A 21021-nucleotide genomic window follows, 5' to 3' on the forward strand; every position below is an offset into this window, starting at 1 on the left:
AAGGTCATTTGTACTACAGTGACATGGTGGTTTAAAATCTAATGAGATAAGCACCAACTTTGATGTCTTGATTATTCATATATTCTTTTGAATTGTGGTTATCAATTACATCCACAAAAAACAACAATGCGTCCACGAACGACTGGTATTTCACAGTTTGCCAAGTACATTGTGCAACATGCTATGATATGCATTCAAAGTAGGAATGGAACAAATACCTTCATAAAGTGGTCATTGGTGTGCTATTCTAGTCACCTGGTCTATTTAATTTCTTCACCCTGCTATGTAAGGCAAGCTTACGTAATATCTTGCTTTGAAATCTGCCTATCATAATGAAAGAAATTAAAGGTCATTTGACCAAAATTGTCCATAAGTAACTACGAACTGGTCTATTGTAACTGGAGGCGGTCATAACCAAGAACCATCCAAGGAAGAATAAAAGCCATTTCAACCTGCTATGCAACGCGCCAGGTGCGTTGCTATGTCAGTCCATGATTTAACTTTTGTAATGCATACTTGACCCCCCTGCCCCTCCAACAAGTTAATTACCATAGTACTCAAACCCAATTGGTTTATAAGGACAGTTCGTGTTTGTTCAAACTCCAATCAGTCAGCCACCGTGAAACTCTGGACAGACATATACTCAGAAACAAGATTGATACAGGCTTTGTAATGATGATGTTTAAAGGTTTGTATGGTGGTATAAACAATCGCAGAAATGGTTTACGGTACACCATAGGCTTTGTAATACCATAACATTGCTAGAAAGACAGCTCTTCGTAGTTGAATCAAGAGAAATGGCCGTCTTCCCGCTTTTGAGTAAATTTTGTCAGCATGAGTATCCTATTTCAATCGCTCATTATATTCCTGGACAAATACGAAACTGATAGATGAAGGACCGGGAAAAGGATCCCTCTGCAATTGTGCATCCTAAATCTATCGGGATCAAGGTAAGTTGTGATTTGTTTTTTATGATTTTTTGTTAATCATGGTCCTCGTGTGTCAGTGTTCTTATTCCAATCGTTATTCTTGACTTGTACATACTTTGTGTCACATTTTATCATTCCTGTCACTAGCATCCACGCTAAAGATAATACAGATGTGATTGTGACATATGCAGTCCTCTAGTCACTTGCGTACGTAGAGGGAATAAGTGATGGTACTATTCCGAAAACTTCGGCGTATAGAACCTAGTGGAAATGATTGGTGCAACGGAAAATGTTCCTGACTCTCAATCATGGAAAAGCGTTAAATGGTTTAAAGAATGTGATATCAGAGGAAAAACGTGAGTTCTGGTCTGACATTATCTTCTCTCGCTAAGTTACCCACAGGTTTTATACAAAAAACAAAAACGAACATGTATACAGTAGTATAATTATAGTCTTTGTTCTGTCCGTCAACTTTGTCTTTTTTTATCTCTCGGTTTCCCCATCAAATAGGAAAGTATTAGATATTGAATTAAGCTATCACTTGCATATATATATATTTGGCCAATCATGCTTAAACGCACTCGCGCGCGCACCTCATACTTTCCCTCGCACTACTTAATTAATAATAGGCTTTGACATTTGCATTCTAGCAGAAAAAAACGTGGAACCGCCCCGCTGAAAAACGTGCTCTCGCTATGATCGGCAGAATTTGGAAGGAAAAACAACACAACAGACTTAAACAGACCTACAAGCATGATATTTTATCATTTGTAAAATTCACCAAAATAAATTGTGATGACATTTCGTTCACACTTCCTGACTTTCCCCCTTTATACTGTATAAGCCTGTGGTTGGCAGCAGTATCATGGTTTTTTGTAAGTTAGCTGCAGTTTGATTTTTGTGTCCAATTCAGGAGCATTTTGGAGTGTAAGCGCGAAGCGAACAGCTGAAGCAGCACGAATCTAATTTGGGCGGCACACAGAGATCGTAGGTAAATTAGACTTTATCATGCCAAGTCACAAAATCCACAAAACCAATCTTAAAAGAGAAGACGAGTTAAGTGAAGGCAGATTGTAAGTGCTAAGAAAGGAAGAGAGAGAGAAAGTGAAAGATGGAGAGAAATGCAAGAGACGTGGTATAGGGTAAGAGAGAGGGGGAGTGAGCGAGGAAAAATGATAACTCTCAGGTGTAATAAGGAATAGAGGAGAAAGACGAAAGAAGCAGAAGATTGGGTCTGCAAAAATTAAAACGAAAGCCCTATGTGAGAAATGAAAAAAAAAATCAGAGTTGTAGAGAGACATAGAGAGGGGTGAATGGGAAAGAGACAGGCATGCAGAGATAGATAAGAGAAAGAGATGGGGTGTGATCTGAAGAGGTAGACAAGGATAGAAGTTAGAGAAGTGATGTGTTTTGGAGAAAAAGGACGAAACGAGGCGGGAGGAGGAAAAATAAGGGGGGTGTAGTGGGAAGAAAAATACAAACCTGCGAAGTCGTAACGGATAACCGAGAAATATGATTCCTGGTCCTCCATTACTGGAAATGCATTATTCTTCTATTGTAAGTTTGTCTTTCAAATGTATATCATGATAGCAAAAACGAGCTTGATTACAACTTCAAAATGCAATATAAAATAAGAGGAGTATTTGGGTTTTTCGTCTAGGAAATAGAGAGTAAGGAACATCTGAAGATGTAATTTTATCAGATCATGATATCAAAATGGATATAACTGGAATTTTTCATTAAATAACCCCCAGTGAAACATGCTCACCATTTCAGTGAAGAGTTAGGATTAGCCGAGAAAGTATTTTCAAATGAATTTTGTTGAATTTTAACTCATTTCATTTTTTTCTAATGAAATTATTTTTCGCGGTGCAATAACACCTTTTTTTTTACTAATTAAAGTGGTAAAATCAAGCTACATGAGTATGAAAATATACATGAAAAGTATGTTATTTCGCTGATGTCAAGGATAAAATATAAATATACAAAATGAGAATACTATCAACTTGAGCCTTTAGACATTTTGAACGTTGAAGCAGTGGCGTAATTAGCCAAACATTTTGAGGGGGCTCGATATGGCGTATCGCGTTATTAAAAAGAAGTTGTGAGCGAGCGAGCAAAAAATTGACATTTTTATTACAAAAATCTAATAGATTTTGACATAATATTCGGAAAATTGGATCATAATTAATTCACCCTTATCCCTTTCCTTTTCTCTTTTTTGTTCTTGGTGTTGATTTTTTTTTTTTGTGGGGGAGGGGCAAGAGCCCCAAGCCCTCTCATCTGTACGCCCATGCGTTGAAGACCAGTGAGACGGTCTGAATGTTCAGAATGCAATTCCTCTTTTTTCACGTGATCACGGTTTTGGTACCGCTGAAATAATGGTTAAACGGCGTAGAAAGAGAAGATATTCATATCAATAAAATAATTACTGGCTATTCATGTTCAATTCGTTGCGTTTAGTAGAAACCTGGGGCTGGCGGAAAGTATTAAAATCTTGCCCCGAAGCTCAAACAAAAGGGGCAGTCTATGGCATAAACATATGGGAGGTGTCATATTCGAAGGGAAACTTTTATGATATTGCATTCAGTAAATGGTATATTATCAATATAACATTTTGTAGGTGTAATAGATTGCATATTAATTTGAAAGCAAGAGATGAGCTAAGAAAGATACTGTGTGAGGTCAAATAAGTTAAGGTCGATATGGTTTGGGGCAACATATCTGGATTGCTTATTATCAGATGTTATGGACATTTAACGAATGGAAGCGGTCAGTGGTATATCATTATAAAACCATGAACACTTAAATAGTGATGGACAGGGGCGTCGATCAATTTTTCAGATTGGGGGGGGGGGCAAAATCATGAATCAACGTTCCAAAGGCGCTCGATCACACAAAACAAACTCACCCACACACACCCTCACACACACACACACACACACACACACACACACACACACATATAGGCCTCTCTCTCTCTCCATATATATATATATAACTCATAAGAAAGAGACACATATCTCACCAACAAATTAATGCGAGCGCGAAGCGCGAGCTGAAATTTTTCAGTATAACGACCTGAAAACGGTATCTGTTTAGAACTGTTTGTAGTAACTCCTGAGGAGGATACATATATCACTACACAGATAATGCGAGTGCCGAGAGCGAGCTGAAATTTCTTTATATTCTGACCTGAAAGATTGATATTCTAAGCATTTTTGATATTTCGATCTGAAAAAAATTAGTTTAATGGACATTTTTAATAAAGAAAAAGATATCGAAGCGGGAGTTCCTTTGAGGTTTAGAACTGAAAATGGGACATTCTATTCACCTATTTAAAGGTCAAGTCCAGCCCAGAAAAATGTTGATTTGAATAAATAGAGAAAACAACTAGCATAACGCTGAAAATTTCATCAAAATCGGATGTAAAATAAGAAAGTTATGACATTTTAAAGTTTCAATTATTTTTCTCAAAACAGTTATATGCACAACTCAGTAATATGCAAATGAGAGAGTTGATGATGTCCATCACTCACTATTTCTTTTGTTTCTTACTGTTTTAATTGTACAATATTTCAATTTTTACAAAATTGACAATAATGTAAAACTTGACTGAACAACATAATGTTAAAAAAATATGAATTCCACATGTTCAGGGAGGAATAAAACTTGATTTCACATGACAAGGGGGAGAAAATAGGAAAATAATTTCATATTATACAATACAAAAGAAATAGTGAGTGGGTGATGTCATCAGTCACCTCATTTACATACAGACCAGGATGTGCATATAACTGTTATGTGAAATTAAGCGAAATTTCAAAATGTCATAACTTGTTTATTTTACATGCGATTTTGATGAAATTTTCAGTGTTATGCTTGTTGGATATTTCTCTTTTTATTCCAATCAACTGTTTGGTGGGGTGTACTTGTCCTTCAATCATGAAAAGTATGGGTTTTTGCTACAGAAATGAGGCGAGCGCGAAGCGCGAGCTGAAAATTTTTATATTCCAATCTGAAAAGCGGACATTTTGAGCACGATTTTAAATAAAGAACCACTTGTGTATCTCGATCTCCTTTGCTGATTATGAGAAACAACATTCTCATTTTATTTTTGCACATGCAGAATTATTGGAGGGAGGCAAAACGATATGTTTGCCCCCCCCCCAATATTTTCGTTTGTGGGGTGATAGCCCGCCCCCCCCCAAGATCGACGCCTCTGGCGATGGAACCCATTATTTTTCGTTGAAAAGTGGCGAGAGCGCGATTTGATGCTTAAAAAATTGGAAAAGTTATAATAGAAAAAAAATAATCTACATGACTTGTATTCAAGAGATAAATTAAAAAAGATAATAAATAAGCGAGATTTTGTCCCGAAAAAAAAAAGAAATTTGATGGAAGGGCAAGTAATGAATGTCGAATAAGAGTCTACCTTAAAGAAATTTCGATATTTTACTGGGGAAAACAGTGAGGACTCTTTTCTTAAGAAGAGGGGGAATCTTGAAGACGTTTATTGGCATTGTTCCGACCCCCCACTACTTCTCGCGGAGCGCCTCCCTTGGCACAGAAAGATAAAAGTAAAAAATACTTAGCCATTATCTAAATTAGATAATGTACATGTCTAAGTCATAGGTGTCTTCGTCTCTTAGTGTACACCTACGTAAAACTGTGTACTATTCTAAGAGAGAATATTAAGAAAGAAAAAAATGGTGAAGATGTCAGCACGTCTATCGATGTAATTGATGTTTGTTAAAATTAATTTCGTGAGTTTTTTTCCCCCGTGGTTAATTGGGCACGGAGTGCATGACACAAACGTGGTTATGCGGGGGACTCTCCCGTGCTATCACCAGGAGTAATGGGCTATCAAAACGTGTGGCAAGGGCCACTTGATAACGGCAAAATTAGATTGTCGATAAAATGATCGTAATATGGTTATCAATTACTCATGTCGTTATGTCATTTGGCCTGGTGATGATGGGGGTAGAAGGATAGATGACGCGTAGACCAGTCAGCCATTATCGTTCCAATCGTATATCATGTATATCAGGCACTTTTGGTTTTCAACCAGGGAGGGGGAGGTCCAATGTGGAAATTCCTAATTTCATGACATCCTATATTTTCTGAGGAATGTCTCGTTTTTTTAATTTAAACCACTCGGAAACATGCCATTGTAATTATATAAAAATAATACTCATTCGTACATTGAACTTATATTTAACCACTTGTAATCTCAACGATAGTTCTCCTTACGCAATGCAATACACAATGTAATTGCCTACATTGAGCAACGGCTGGCGATGGTATTAATCCAAATCATCAGCACCCCCCCCCCCCTTTCCACCATTCTATCGTCTGATATACAGGTGGAGATGATAATAATAACAATAACGTAATAGTTTACCCGGGGTAGCAACTTCAGTTCCAAAAACTGTTCTCCCAGTGGGCCCTGCTTAAATTGATAATGCTATTATCATGCTGATAGGAGTTCAATCCTCCAATCACCACCGCCACTATCATTGTCATAATCATTATCATCATTATCATCACCATTATCATCTTCATCATCATCATCATCATCATCATCATCACCATCAACAGCAACATCTACTCCCCACTAATCCTTTATTAGTATTTCAAAATTTCACAAATTTGCCATCAACATCATACATATTCGATACAGAAATTGGATTATATTTATAATCTTAAATTATTGGTGATATCAAATTTTCCTCTTTAATAGTAACATGGGTACTTTTTCTATTTTCAAGACAAACAATACATCATCTGATAATAACTATTACTCAACTGAAGAATTTACTGCAAGTTTAGAGACAAGTTCAGTATGTTTCACATAAATGCTCGAAGTATAAACAAAAATTTTGAATCGTTTGAATCATTACTACTTACTCTAAATAATTTCAGATTTTCGATTATTGGTGTCTTGTAAACATGGGTTCACAATATTTCACCCAATATATTCAATTTCCAAAACTATAATCTTAGTAGGCGAGATCGTGAAGAACAAAGAGGAGGGAGGTTTGGCATTTTACATCAGTGATCATTTGCAGACCAAAATACGAAAAGAAATATCATTGAAACAAAGTGAAACTTTATTCTTAGAAATCATGAATCCTAAAGGAAAAATATAATTATTGGATTGATTTATAGACCCCCTCATGGTAAATTAAATTTATTTTGTGACGAACTCGAACATGTCTCCATACTATCACAAAAGAAGAGAAACAAACATATTTAATGGGTGATTTTAATATTGATATATTATCCTAAAATAATGAGCACGATATATTCCTACACACAATGCATTCATTTGGATATTACCCCCACATAGATAAACGGACCTGGTGGGTGTTTCATAAAGCTGTGCGATGGTTTAGCGCATATACGAGAAAGGATCACCAGTCGTTCTAAAGTCGCTCTTAACTTACGAACAGCTTTATGAAACGGCCTCCAGAATTGACATTCATTCCTGAACACTTATCGACAATATTTTTCAAATATATTATACAGAAATATTACCAGCGGATTAATAATATCTGATATATCTGATCATTTACCGGCTTTTGTATTATGCGAAAACGTTAATGAAAACGATAACGGACCAGGCTTTAGTACATCATATACGATAAAATTACAAATGCAATGGCAATTAAAGAACATGGGAGTTTTCATGGACTTAAGCAACGCCTTTGATACTCTCGACCACCAAATTGTACTTAAAAAAGGAGAAAATTATGGTTAGAGGAATTGCATTATCATGGTTTGAGAGTTATTTGTCAGATAGAAAACTATATGTAATTCACAATAATATTTCTTCTAACCTTCAGTCAATAAAATGTGGAGATCCACAATGATCGATCTTGAGCCCCTTGCTTTTTTTAAATAAATATAATGATATGACTAATGTAACGCCATTGTTATCATTTGTATTATTTACAGATGACACAAAAAAAAATTTGTTCACATAATAGTTTAGAAATTTTAGTAGACACAATTAATCGTGAATTGCCAAAACCATCTTTGTGTGTTAAGTGTAATAAGCCTTATGTATATATATAAATTCACATATTGCTGAATTTCCTTACAATATAACCAGAGACAATTCATCTGAAATAAAATAAAATGAAAAAAAAAATTAGGTGTTACAATATATGAAAAATTAAATTGGAACGAACACATATGCTGCATATCTACTTGTATCTCGAGAAACGTCGGTGTACTTTACAAAATGAAAAATATTATTCCACATACTACCCTTGTCACACTATACAATTAGTTAATATTACCTTATTTATCGTACTTCAATATAGTTTGGGAACCTGTGCAAAAAATAGAATTAATACAATATACTTACTACAGAAAAAAGCCATTCCAATTTGTAGGCCTACTGATTCGCAATATTGATCACACACAAACCCATTATTCCATAAACTAAATACACTAACAGTATTTGACATAAATTCAATTCAAACTTTACTGCTGATGTTCAAGTACGTTAACAATATGCTTTCACCTTTATACAATGAACACATCTATTCATTCATACCCTACGCTTAACTCTTCAAACGTTCATTCAATCAACCCCAAATTGCTTATTGCACAGAGATCCATTAGAAACCACGGTCCAGTGTTATGGAACTCTCTACCATGTCAACCAGAGTCTATAAACTGATAAAAAAGATACTCATCTCTTTACTCATTTAAGGCAAATAGTATCCCGTAATTAGTAACCAACTGGAATAAAATTATTGGAAATGGTTTTTTGACTGATTTGAGTAGGTATGGGTGTCAACATTTACCAAAAAAAAGTTAGGAGGAATACGGGTTGGGGAAAGTGCTTTTTTTCAAGGTCAAAGGTCAATGACCTTTTTAAATATACTGTATCATGGTATCTCCCAGATAAAATATTACAGGTTGGTGATCATGGTGTCAAAATGCACAGATTCTTACAAGAAGATCAAATAAAATAAAATCAAGTACCTACAATGCTCATTCACCCATGAAATTCAAGGTCAAAGCCTTTCAAAGTTCAATGACCTTTTTTACATTATATACCATATACGGTATAATGGTATCTCTGAGATGAAAAGGTGCAGGTTGGTGATCTTGGTGTCAAAATGCAGAGGTTCTTACAGAAAGATCAAATATAATCAAATCAAGTACCTACAATGCTCATTCACCAATGAAATTCAAGGTCAAAGCCTTTCAAAGCTCAATGACCTTTTTTTTACATTGTATACCATATACGGTATAATGGTATCTCTGAGATGAAAAGGTGCAGGTTGGTGATCTTGGTGTCAAAATGCAGAGGTTCTTACAGGAAGATCAAATTAAATAGAATTAAGTACCCAGAATGCACATTAAACAATAAAATTCAAGGTCAAAGCCTTTCAAAGGTCAATGACCTTTTTTTACATTATGTATCGTACTGTATAATAGTATCTCTGAGATGGAACGGCACAGGTTGGTGATCGTTGTATCAAAATGCCCAGATTCTTACAGGAAGGTCAAATAAGATAAAGTTAATCACCTAGAATGCATATTAATCCATAAAGTTCAAGGTCAAAGGTCAATGACCTTTTTACATAGGCTATATATCATATAAAGGTATCTCTGAGATAAAACGCTGCATGTTGGTGATTTTGATGTCAAAAAGCAATTTTTGCAAGAAGATAAAAAAGACTCAAAATAATCATACAGAATAATCCAATATCCAAAGTCAAAGGTCAAAAGTTGATAGATATTTATATATCCATGCATGATTCCCCCCAAAAAAGAAATTAATCCATTATATTCACATTCTATTTGTAAATAATAGAAAGAGAGATAACTATTTGTAATGAAAATATTGGAAGTCTATTAAATAATTTCATTCTGAAATAAGGATAAAAAATGGCCATGGAAAATATATTTAGGAGTTAAAGGTCAATCAACTATGTCAATAACGTCAGGGAATTTAAGTAAATAGGTCGATATAACGTGATTGTGGCATGTAGGTATAGTGATTCTGATGGAAAAAAGACTGACCCGCGTGGAAAAAGAACACAAATTTAATAGTTGAATCCTTGACCAATTATGATGTCAAAATATAAGTCCGAGGTAAAATTGGATCAAATAGCACTTTTTCTTATAATATACTGTAATGGATTGACAAAAGTGTTAAAAAATCATGTGTGATATAATTTTAAATGGTGACAATGGTGAAGTTACCTAAAGTAGTAGCATTTAGATATGCATTTTATAAATCTAAATCAAGGTACTAATTTCTCTGTAGCAATAGGTCACTAACCTCAAATGCTACAATCAATACTATAAAACTATAACTTAATCTGTAAATGGAAAGGATAGGCCTAACTCTTAGGGCAAGCATCATCCGATAACATTTTCATATAGCCAGGGACAATGACGAAGAATTAAAATAAGGCAATCATAAAGCTGCAGCTAATTTGTCATAGATGAAGTTAAATGTCTCAACTTCAGCAAAGAGTAATTGAACTCTTGAAAACCTTCTGACATTTTCAAGACTTTTATCTGGCCCATTCAATGAAAGCCTTACGTTCTGTCAAGGGATATCAGACCAGGATGTTGCACAGCTTGATTCTCAAGAACTGGAAGTGGTGCTGTATGACTTTTGTTAGGTCGATGGATGTGTACTTGTAAGCTATTATCTCCTTTTGAATTTCATTGCTATATGCCTAATTTGTGCATGATAGCAATCAGTTGTTCTGGACCAAAAACATGATCCTTGTACAAACTAATATCTAGTAGAAATAGCATCATGGGTGACGTACGGCAGAGAGCAGATATGAAGTTTTCTCCTGCAACATTAGCATCACAAGAGATTCTGGCAGTTCGCAATGAACTGATGAAAGGTAATGAATAATAATACGGGAATTCACCTTTGTTGAAGTTGATATATATGTAATTTACTACATGTATGACAGAAGCTGCAGCTCTAATGATGGCCTTCATTTCATCATCATCATCATCCCTCTGCTGTTTGGAAATGCTCTCAGATGATGCTAGCTGTGACATGAGAGTTAGACCTATCCTATCCATTTTCAAAAGATTAAGCTAATATAGTTTATAGTATTTATTATAGAATTGAGGTGAGTGGCCTATCGCTGGAGAGAAAAGACATGACAACCTTGATTTAGATATAATGATGCATTAAATGCTGCTACTTAAAATAAAAATCATTTCAAATTATATACTTGATTTTATTTATTTTTTCAGTGCTTTTGGCAATGCATCGCAGTATATGAAAAAGTGTTATTTGGTTATCAACATTTTTTAAATTTCCACTGATATTTTGGAAAGGGCTCATTGACATCTGACCCCTAAATACATTCTCCATGGCCTTCATTATTTCAGACCGAAATTATGAAACCTCCATGTTTTCATTACAAATTAGCCATGGTTATTTACGTTATTCAGAAATAAAATATGAACATAAACACTTTTTTTTTTGTTATTTTTATGTCATATAGATTATATATTTCCTCTGATGTAGGATTTCAAGGGTGAAAGTTTATTCTTTATACTTATTTTAGTTTTGTTTAATTGTCTTGTACAAGTCTTTGCATTTTGGCACCAAGATCACCAACCTGCGGTGTTTTATCTCAGAGATACCATTATTATTATCTAATGTTAAAAAGGACATTGACCTTTGTCCTTGAATTTTATGGGTGAATGTGCATTCTCGATGCTTAATTTTATTTTATCTTCCTGTAAGAATATGTGTGTTTTGACACCAAGAACACCAACCTGCGCCGTTTAATCTTAGAGATACAATTATATAATGTGGTATATATACATGTAGTATAAAAGGTCATTGACTTTTGGCCTTAGATTTTACGCGTGAATGTGAATTCTAGGTACTTAATTTTATTATATTTGATCTTCTGGTAAGAATCTGTGCATTTTGACACCATGATCACCAACCTGTGCTTTTTCAGCTCAGAGATACCATTATACAGTATGGTATATAATGTAAATAGGTCATTGACCTTTGAAAAGCTTTGACCTTGAATTTTATTGGTGAATGTGCATTCTAGGTACTTAAGTTTATTTTATTTGATCTTCTTGTAAGAATCTATACATTTTGACACCATGATCACCATCACGTACCTTATCATCTCAGAGATACCATTATACGGTATGGTATATAATGTAAAAAGGTAATTGACCTTTTGAAAGGCTTTGATCTTGAATTTTATAGGTAAATGTGCATTCTAGGTAATTAATTTTATTCTATTTGATATTCTGGTAAGAATTTGTGCATTTTGACACCAATATCACCAACCTGTGCCTTTCCATCTCAGAGATACCATTATACAGTATATACAAAAAGGTCATTGACCTTTGACCTTGAAAAAAAGCACTTTCCCCAACCCGTATTCCTCCTAACTTTTTTTTGGTAAATGTTGACACCCATACCTACTCAAATCAGTCAAAAAACCATTTCCAATAATTTTATTCCAGATTGGCTCTTTTGTGGTCTAATTTAGGGATACTGAAATGTTAAATCCATGTGATTATCAGAATATCTAAAGTAAGTTTTATGTGTCAGTATTTCAGTTAATCATTGAATCACTGTTCCTTTGAATTAATCATCACCAAATATACTTTCCCATGACCATCATCATCATCATCTCCATGGCCTTCGTCACCATCATCATTATTCTTATCATTTTCATCATTAAAATCATGAACAAATATTACCAGTCTGCTTTGTAAATGTATTAATTGATTTGATTGAGCTTTAATCCAGGGTTGTCATTTTTTCAAGCAATTTTATAATGACAATCCTTCTCCTGCAAACTGTACATGTTGAAAGTATTTGGTAGTATACCATATTTGTTTAGAATGACTGTTTATTTAGTACACTTTTTTTCTTTATCATTCATGCCAAAAAACCTATAACCAATATAGGCCTATTATGTTTGATATGTAATGAAAAATGTATTATATACGAATGTTATGAATGCAGAAGAAAACAAATGAAATCAAAATGATTACACCGGCTTCAGCACGGCTACCTTGATCGGGCGCTCGAGCATTCGAGGAATTTCTTCCTACCGGATATACCCAGTTACTACACTTGGGTGGAGAGTGGTAAATGTAGATAAACGCCTTGCCAAAGGAAGCGAGTGCTACCTTGGGATTCGAACCTCGACATGTGCATGGTTCATGGTCTGGAGACTTATCCACTCGTCCGCAACACCTCTATCGACAAGATCGAGTCGCAAAAAGGGGGTGATCAGTAATTTGTTAATACATTTTTCCTCATGCAATTGAATCAGGATGGACTTCCCATTTTTTTTTCAAGTTGGGGGGTCTGATTTTTATGTCAATACAACAAAGACAATACTACTTTAATTATATTCTGTGGCTATGCCTAAAATCTAGGAACAATGCTATTATTTTGAAGGGGGGGGGGGGGCAAGACAGTCTAAATTTTCTTCTCAATTTGATAATAGGTGTAATACATGTCTTTTTTCGTCACTACTTGAAAATCATAGAGGTACGTGGTCATCCCCTGTTGTTTTCGTTCCGCAACACACGACGGATTCAAGAATACGCGTCAATTGCCAATGACCAGCTGGGAAGTCTTTGTCGAAAATTGGTGAACCGCAACAGCAATTTCGTCCTTAGTTTCAAAAGATATGTCGTTTGTCCAGAGTCTAGGACGAAACCATTGCTTTGATTCACCTATTCCCGACAAAGACTTATTAGTTGCGCCTTTTTTTTTATAAAGGGAATTTGACATTACATTTTCTATGTTCTTGAATCGGTCGTGCGTCATGAAGCGAAAACAGTCTTGTGACCGGCAATTGAAAACCGTGCACATAATGGTTTAACCCTATTGATCTTCGGGGACATATAAGGCCTATGTATGCCCCCATGGCCCTGGGAAGCGGGGGTGATGTGTGTTATTTTCCATAGGCATCACCCCCTGGAAATCTGGTAGGTATGCCGTAGATATGATAAATGGCAGAAATGTAATGAAAATGAACGACAAGACATTTTGCTTGTCAAATGTCACGGGACCGACAGGGCTCCTTCATTTTGTAGTGAAGATCAAATTTGCGACGGCCGAGTTCATTATTGTAAATGCATGTCAGACCCGAAATTGCTCAAAATGTCATTATGAACAAATCAAAAATTCGTAAATGTATCATTATTTTCCCCTTACTAATCAAAACTAAGTTTATTTATTTTTGAACTTATCTTGTTAACGATTTTTAAATGCAAAATCCCAAAGAAATACTTACAGGAAATTTAAAAAACAATAAACTACATAAGACAATTAATTCTCATTTTTGTAATGAGCATTTTATGATTTGATTTCACAAAAATATCTATATCAAGATCTAATTTATTCATAGATTTATAGCCAAAGTCTAATTTCATGAATTGAATTACAAAATAAATTCAGATAAAATGTATAGATTTCGTTGAATTTATTTATGCAAACACGTGGATTACATCATTTCCTACCAACGTGCAAATTATCGTCATGATCGCATGATTCGCGACCGAAAACCTATGGGGGCATAATGCCCTCCTACTTCCTTGTACCGAAAAGACCAAGAATAGCCCGGGACTTCAAGGTTAGGCCGGTCCATCCTTGGTAGAGAAGTTATCGACGTCAGGATCATCGAACATCGCTTTACTTTGGACCTTTCCCCCTACAAACAAGTCCTTGACTGCATTGCGGAACTCCTGGTAACGGATGCTGTAGATGATGGGGTTGATGCTGGAATTGACAGCAGCTAGGATCAGGGCGCCGTTGGCAATCTGAGAATTCGCTTGGATTTGATAACGGAGCACTGTTTTAAGAAAGAAAATCACTTTAAAGGGAGTCCAGCAAACAAGGTATGCTATGATAACGATGAGCATCAGTTTAATAACAGCTCTGCTCGCGGCAAGATGGTGTGATTTAGATCCTCTCAAGCGCTTCGACTGGGCTTTGAGCTTGACTGCTACACTCTTAAAAATGTTGGGCAACATACGGTCCACACAACAATTGGTTAAAACTTTATCCAATTCTGGGTAGTTTTACACCAATAATGTGTGCTTTGGGTGAAAACTACACAGTATTGGTGTAAAACTACCCAGAATTGGATAAAGTTTTAACCAATTGTTGTGTGGACCGTATGTTGCCCAACATTTTTAAGAGTGTATTAAGGTTTGGGTAGCAACCATAATGATGGCTGGTATGAATAGTTGAATGGTTAGAAAGTAAAGAGCAAACGCCATGTCAACCGCATATGTCATTTCCACAACATCACATCGACGCTTCGCTTTGTCCACATCAGCTATGAAGTAACCGGGGATGCAAAGCAACATTGATAAGATCCATAAAATCACAACCACCTCAGATACTCGCCGTTTGGTTAAAATCCTGTTAAAGTAGATGGGATGAGTGACCGCGATGTAACGCTCAATAGAGATGGCGGATAGCACAAACCCTGACAGGAATGTCCACGCCAACATGTAGGCCGGAAGCCATACCAGTTTGCAGTAGACTCGTCCGAGCCAGGATACCGGAACACCTTTGGCATATGGAACAGGAAGCAGCCCAACCGAGGTCAGGAGATCTGCCGCCGCAAGTGCGCCTATGAGTGTGTCGGTAGATCGGCTCTTAGCGCGCCGCTGAAAAAGAACAATGATTATCAGAAGGTTACCAATGATCCCGATCACCCCGACGACTAGCTCTCCAAGAGTGACCCAAGTCCAAGATATCGAATACCAAGACCATGAGCCAACCTTATCTGTATCATCAGCAGGGTATTCAGACCTTGATGTCTCAGTATCCCATATATCTTCAAGTTCTTCATGAAGCGTGTTATTCAGACCTATCAAGGAATCCCCGTTTTCATCTTCCAGCGCGAGTCCTTTAACAGTTGCGTCAGGGCTACCACCAGGAGTAACACTTGTTCCCCAATCGCTCTCAGTTGTCCCCGAAGATGTCAGGGAGACAGCTTCCACACTCATTGCTAATGAGAGAGAAAGATACAGCAGTTGCACTAAACCAGTGAGATCCATGGACCTTATGACAGATAAAAGAACCTATTAGGACAAAGAGATTGAAGTTGTGGATTAATATTGCTACTTTCAGCTAGTATAGGGCCAGGGGGTTGCTGAACGGGGGGGGGGGGGACTTCCGGCCTAGCCCCCACTTCCGTTCTCATAAAATTCTTACTTTGAATGACTACACCAAGCTTAATTATTTGAGAAGGATGCAATATCGAAGAAAAACACGATGAGAGCGAGAGCGTTAACAAATAAAAGATGGGAATTAAAACATGTGAAAAAATTAATGAATCTGATATAATTGCAATTAATTCATAAATTTTTCTGCATTCCTCTCTTTTCCCCTATATCCCTTTTTTGTTCTACTTTATGTCTTGGGGGAACCTAGAATCTTTCCAGGTAATTTTCAGGAAACAAAAAATTGCAGGTTCATGAAATCCAAAACTCGAAATGTACACAATATCTGAATGTAAAGATTTTGAATACTAAACCTTTGACTTATATAATTATTCAATATATCATTATCAACTGATACATTTCCAAGCAAACTTAAAATAGCATGGATTATCCCTGTTTTTTTAAAGATGATTGTAATTTATTTCAGAATTATCGACCTATATCTTTGTTGCCCTGTATATCAAAATTACTAGAAAAATGTGTTTGTAATCGAGTCTATGATTTTCTTACAAAACATAAAATACTCTCAGATTGTCAATTTGAATTCAGACATAATTACTCAACCACACATGTTTTAGTTAATTTGCAGGGCAATGTGACAATGGCAATTAAAAATAATAAATTTTGTATTGGAATTTTTTATGGATTCATCAAAAGCATTCGATAAAGTAGACCATTCGATACTTTTTTTCAAAATTACATCATTACGGGATACGTGGTACTCCTTTTAACTTTTCTTTAAAATCAAAGCTCCATAGAAAATGATTTGCAATATAATCTGTTTAACATGTCTTCTTCTGATTTCAGCAATATTTCACGTGGAGTGCCACAGTGATCCATTCTCGATCCGTTACTATTTTTAATTTACATCAATGATTTGACCAAATCTTCCCATGTTTTCAATATATTATTTATGCCGATGATACAACTCTCATTTATTACCAGTCTGCTTTGGAAAATGTTGAATACCAAATTAATAAAGGACTACTAATAGTAGTGTGGAATATACTTTTATTCAATCTTAGTAAAACAATGTTTTGTTTATTTCATAATAAGAATTACAGGTCAATCATCCTTGATGAAATTCAAAATCGAATGTTATTACTTTTCCTGAAGCATTATCGGACTGTAATTGCAATATAATCTGTTTAACATGTCTTCTTCTGATTTCAGCAATATTTCACGTGGAGTGCCACAGTGATCCATTGATGCGCATATAGATTTTATAACAAAGAAAATATCCAATCGACTGGTATTATACATGTATAAATTAAATCTTAATGTGCCCTTCCCTACACTGTTAAAAATACCCTGATTTTTACAGGAAAAAAAGAAAATTTTGCAGAAAGCAATAACAGAATCATTCTGTAAATTCATAAAACAGGAATTTTTCTGCAATTTAACAGAACAGGTCTGTTTAAAAAGGAGAAAAGGGTGTTTTTTAAAGGAAATTTGTAAGATTCCATACACCAAGTACCAATTTCCTGTAAGATTACAGGTGTTCTCGAGACTCTGCTGCAGGAACTTCTTTTATTTTAAGGATGATTTTTTTCTAACAGTGTATACAACACTCTCATATCGCCATATTTGACTTACTGCATAGGTGTCTTGGGAAATTAATCTCAAGTTAAACTTGAAAATTTGTTTAAGTTGCAAGAGAAGGCTTTACGTATATGTACAGGTAGTGAATATTATGCCCTTCCTGCTCCTCAGTTTTTTTTCGTTTAAAAACTGTAAATATCTTTTATTTATTCAATTATCATATCACATTGCTTGGTTTTCAATATTTTCAAGAATTATTACAAAATATATTACCCATATTCTCAACAATCAAATTCATTCCCATGAAACGAAACTCCGTAACTTGAAAGTAAAAATAACGCTGTCAAAAAAAATTGTTAGAAATACCCTAACAATAATTTAGAAACTATGCGTTTAATAAATCCAATTCCAGTAAAAAATTTAAAAAAAAACGGCTAAAACTTAATTTGTATTCAAAGTATCAATGATAATTCACCAACCCGTTTTCTTCTTTATATCTTGTTCATCCTTTCTTTTGTTTCTTTCTTCCTTTTTAATCCCTTTAACTTTCTGATGTATAACCTTTGTTCTAAAATATCAATATGAATTAAATATTTTCGTGAGAACTTTATAATGGGCAAAATGTAACTAACATATATTAATTAAGTTAAAAACTGTTGGTATAGTTGATTACTTGAGAATTCATTGGAAAAAAAATTCGCATGTTCTACTTTGATGTTTGGTGTAATGGAAATCTGTTGTGTGAGTATGACTCGATCGGTACACTTGAAATAAGTAACGTTATAGGCCTAATAAATAATAATAATTTTAAAAATATATACTTACCCCTGGTTTACAACGTTGGTAAGTTGATGGGAGTGTGGGTATAGATTAAATGAAATATCAGAAGAGGCGCGTGAAGAAGTTTTGCATGTCAGAATCTCTGTTCACCGATCTTCCCTACTTTTATCCACATGGGCATCCAATGTAGTACCCACTGGGGTTAATCACTGAAAAAAAATTGGTTAAATTCTTGCATTTGATTCGCTGAGAAATACTGGTTTATTAATGAAAGAACTGTGTCTCGAAGAAATCATATCACAGTGACTACAATGTTATCGAATTCCTGAGGATTCGTCTCATTTTTCGATTGGCTAATTTATGTACGCATGAGCAGATTTCACCATATTTATATTTTCACCGTATTGAATTAAATCTATATTATTTCAATAATATTTTTCATTGATTATTCACTTCAATCTATTAAGCATAGGGGATAAGAAGGGGTGATGCCATGATATCTTTACAGGGGGAGGATGCAACAAAACACCCAATTTTCTCAGATGAATTATTTATGGTCCACCATAGATACATGTTTCATAGTAGACTATTCAGTTATTTTAGTATTTTAATATATATATTTTTAATGTTATTATTATTTGATTTATATTTGTATTCTTTAAATTTTTCCTCCTTTATCACTTGAAAAAAAAATCAAAGTTAAGAGTCTTTTCCTGCCCCAGCCCCACTTTCGCCATCCGCTGTGAACAACATATTTCCTTAAATGATCAGTGCCCCTGAATGGTTCTTGATTCTCTTGCCTTTGAGGGAAAAAATCTTTTTGTCAGTTTTATTTCAATTCAGGCCTACCATTTTATTTCAATCAGAAATCATTGCTACTATTATGTGATCTTCCTCTTTCATTTTTACGCTTCATTTTTCTCCCATTTCACTTATCATGAAAATGATAATGATAATACATTGCACTTGAATAACGTCAAATCCACTCAGTAGAGTGCTCGAGGCGCTCTTCAATATGATTTTAAAGGAAATTATATAGAATTGAAAAGAAATGTTTTTAGATGAATGTGTGTGTTTTTTAAAGGTCAAGTCCACCTCAGAAAAATGTTGATTTGAATCATTAGAGAAGAATCAGACAGGCATAATGATGAAAATTTCATCAAAATCGGATGTAAAATAAGAAAGTTATGACATTTTGAAGTTTCGCTTATTTTTCACAAATAGTTATATGTACAATTCAGACATTTGCAAATGAGAGAATCGATGATGTCCCTCACTATTTCTTTTGTTTTTTATTCTTGGAATTAAACATTATTTCAAATTTTACAGATTTGACATTTTTTTTAAATTAAGCGAAACATAAAAATTTCATCACTTTCTCATTTTACATCCGATTTTTGATGAAATTTTCAGTGTTATGCTTGTTGGATTTTTCACTTTTTATTTAAATCAACCTTTTGTTGGGGGTGAACTTGTCCTTTAAGTTCCAGAAATTAAATGGTTGTCCCACAAGTCTTAAAGGATGAGTGGGCATTTCCCAAGGTTTTGGGAACTTCTCTAAAGTAACGATAGAACTGGAAATGGGGCATAAGGATCTTGTAGGGGTGTAAGTTGAAAACAGAAGACGGGGTTATTAATGATGATGATGATCATCATCAACTTCATCAATATCATCATCATCATCATCACCCACTGGCGTACCTAGGATTTTCCAGAAGGGGAGCAAATTTTTTGGAGGATATTTCGTCCGCGAAAAAAATTGACAAGCAAAAAAAAAGGGTCTTCAACCACAAATAAAGGATTTCTTACCACAAAAAACTGAAAGGATCTCTTACCAGAAAAAAATTTGACAAGCAAAAAAAAAAAAAAAAAAGGTCTTCAACCAAAAAAAAGGATTTCTTACCAGGGGGACACGTCCCCTGTATCAGTTGTGACTCGTCAGGGGGGAGGGATACGTCCCCTGCATGAGTTGTGACTCGTCAGGGGGCAGTCTGCCCCCCCCCCCTTAGCTACGCTAGTGTCATCACCACCACCATTATCATTACTTGATACTTACTGATATTCATTTAAAGCAAATTGCGGTTATATGTATCATGGATGTATCTCTTAAATAAAAAAATAGAGTTACCTTTATCCTTCTGTGATGATTTTACTTTGAATAGAGACATTCAGAGCGAATCATCAATAGACATTCTTTTCATTTTTCCGAGAATCGCTTCCGCCCGTAATTCATTTACCGCCCTTTCACACGGTAACAAAAATCGTAGTTTGAATGATGATTCCAGTGAAAATTAAGGGCTAATGACGAATTTTAGCGCGTGTGAAACCTAACTAGAATTACGAACGTTAATCACAGTCACGAATTCAAATTCTACTCCGGAGGTGAATTCCAGTTAAATTTCACTCAAATTACGTTAAGAATTTTACGTGTGAAAGGCTTGATCTCCAAAACATCTTTTTTTTTTTTTTTGGGGGGGGGGGCGGAGCTTACGTGTCCTTTCAAGCACTTCCGTAGATAATACAATTGTCA

At 35.1% G+C, this 21021-nt stretch overlaps 1 protein-coding gene across 1 annotated transcript; it reads right to left on the reverse strand.

The window, feature by feature from the left end:
* Positions 1–14567: 14567 nt before the first annotated feature.
* LOC129265295 (apelin receptor-like) lies at positions 14568–15953 on the reverse strand. Its single transcript, XM_064101467.1, has 2 exons — positions 15248–15953; positions 14568–14785 (listed from the first exon to the last, which is right to left on the reverse strand). The coding sequence occupies exons 1-2, from the start codon at positions 15951–15953 to the stop codon at positions 14568–14570; spliced, it is 924 nt and encodes a 307-aa protein (XP_063957537.1).
* Between the last annotated feature and the right edge of the window lie 5068 nt (positions 15954–21021).

Source organism: Lytechinus pictus, chromosome 7 (genome assembly GCF_037042905.1).
Source record: "Lytechinus pictus isolate F3 Inbred chromosome 7, Lp3.0, whole genome shotgun sequence".
In the NCBI taxonomy this organism is placed as follows: Eukaryota; Metazoa; Echinodermata; class Echinoidea; order Temnopleuroida; family Toxopneustidae; genus Lytechinus; species Lytechinus pictus.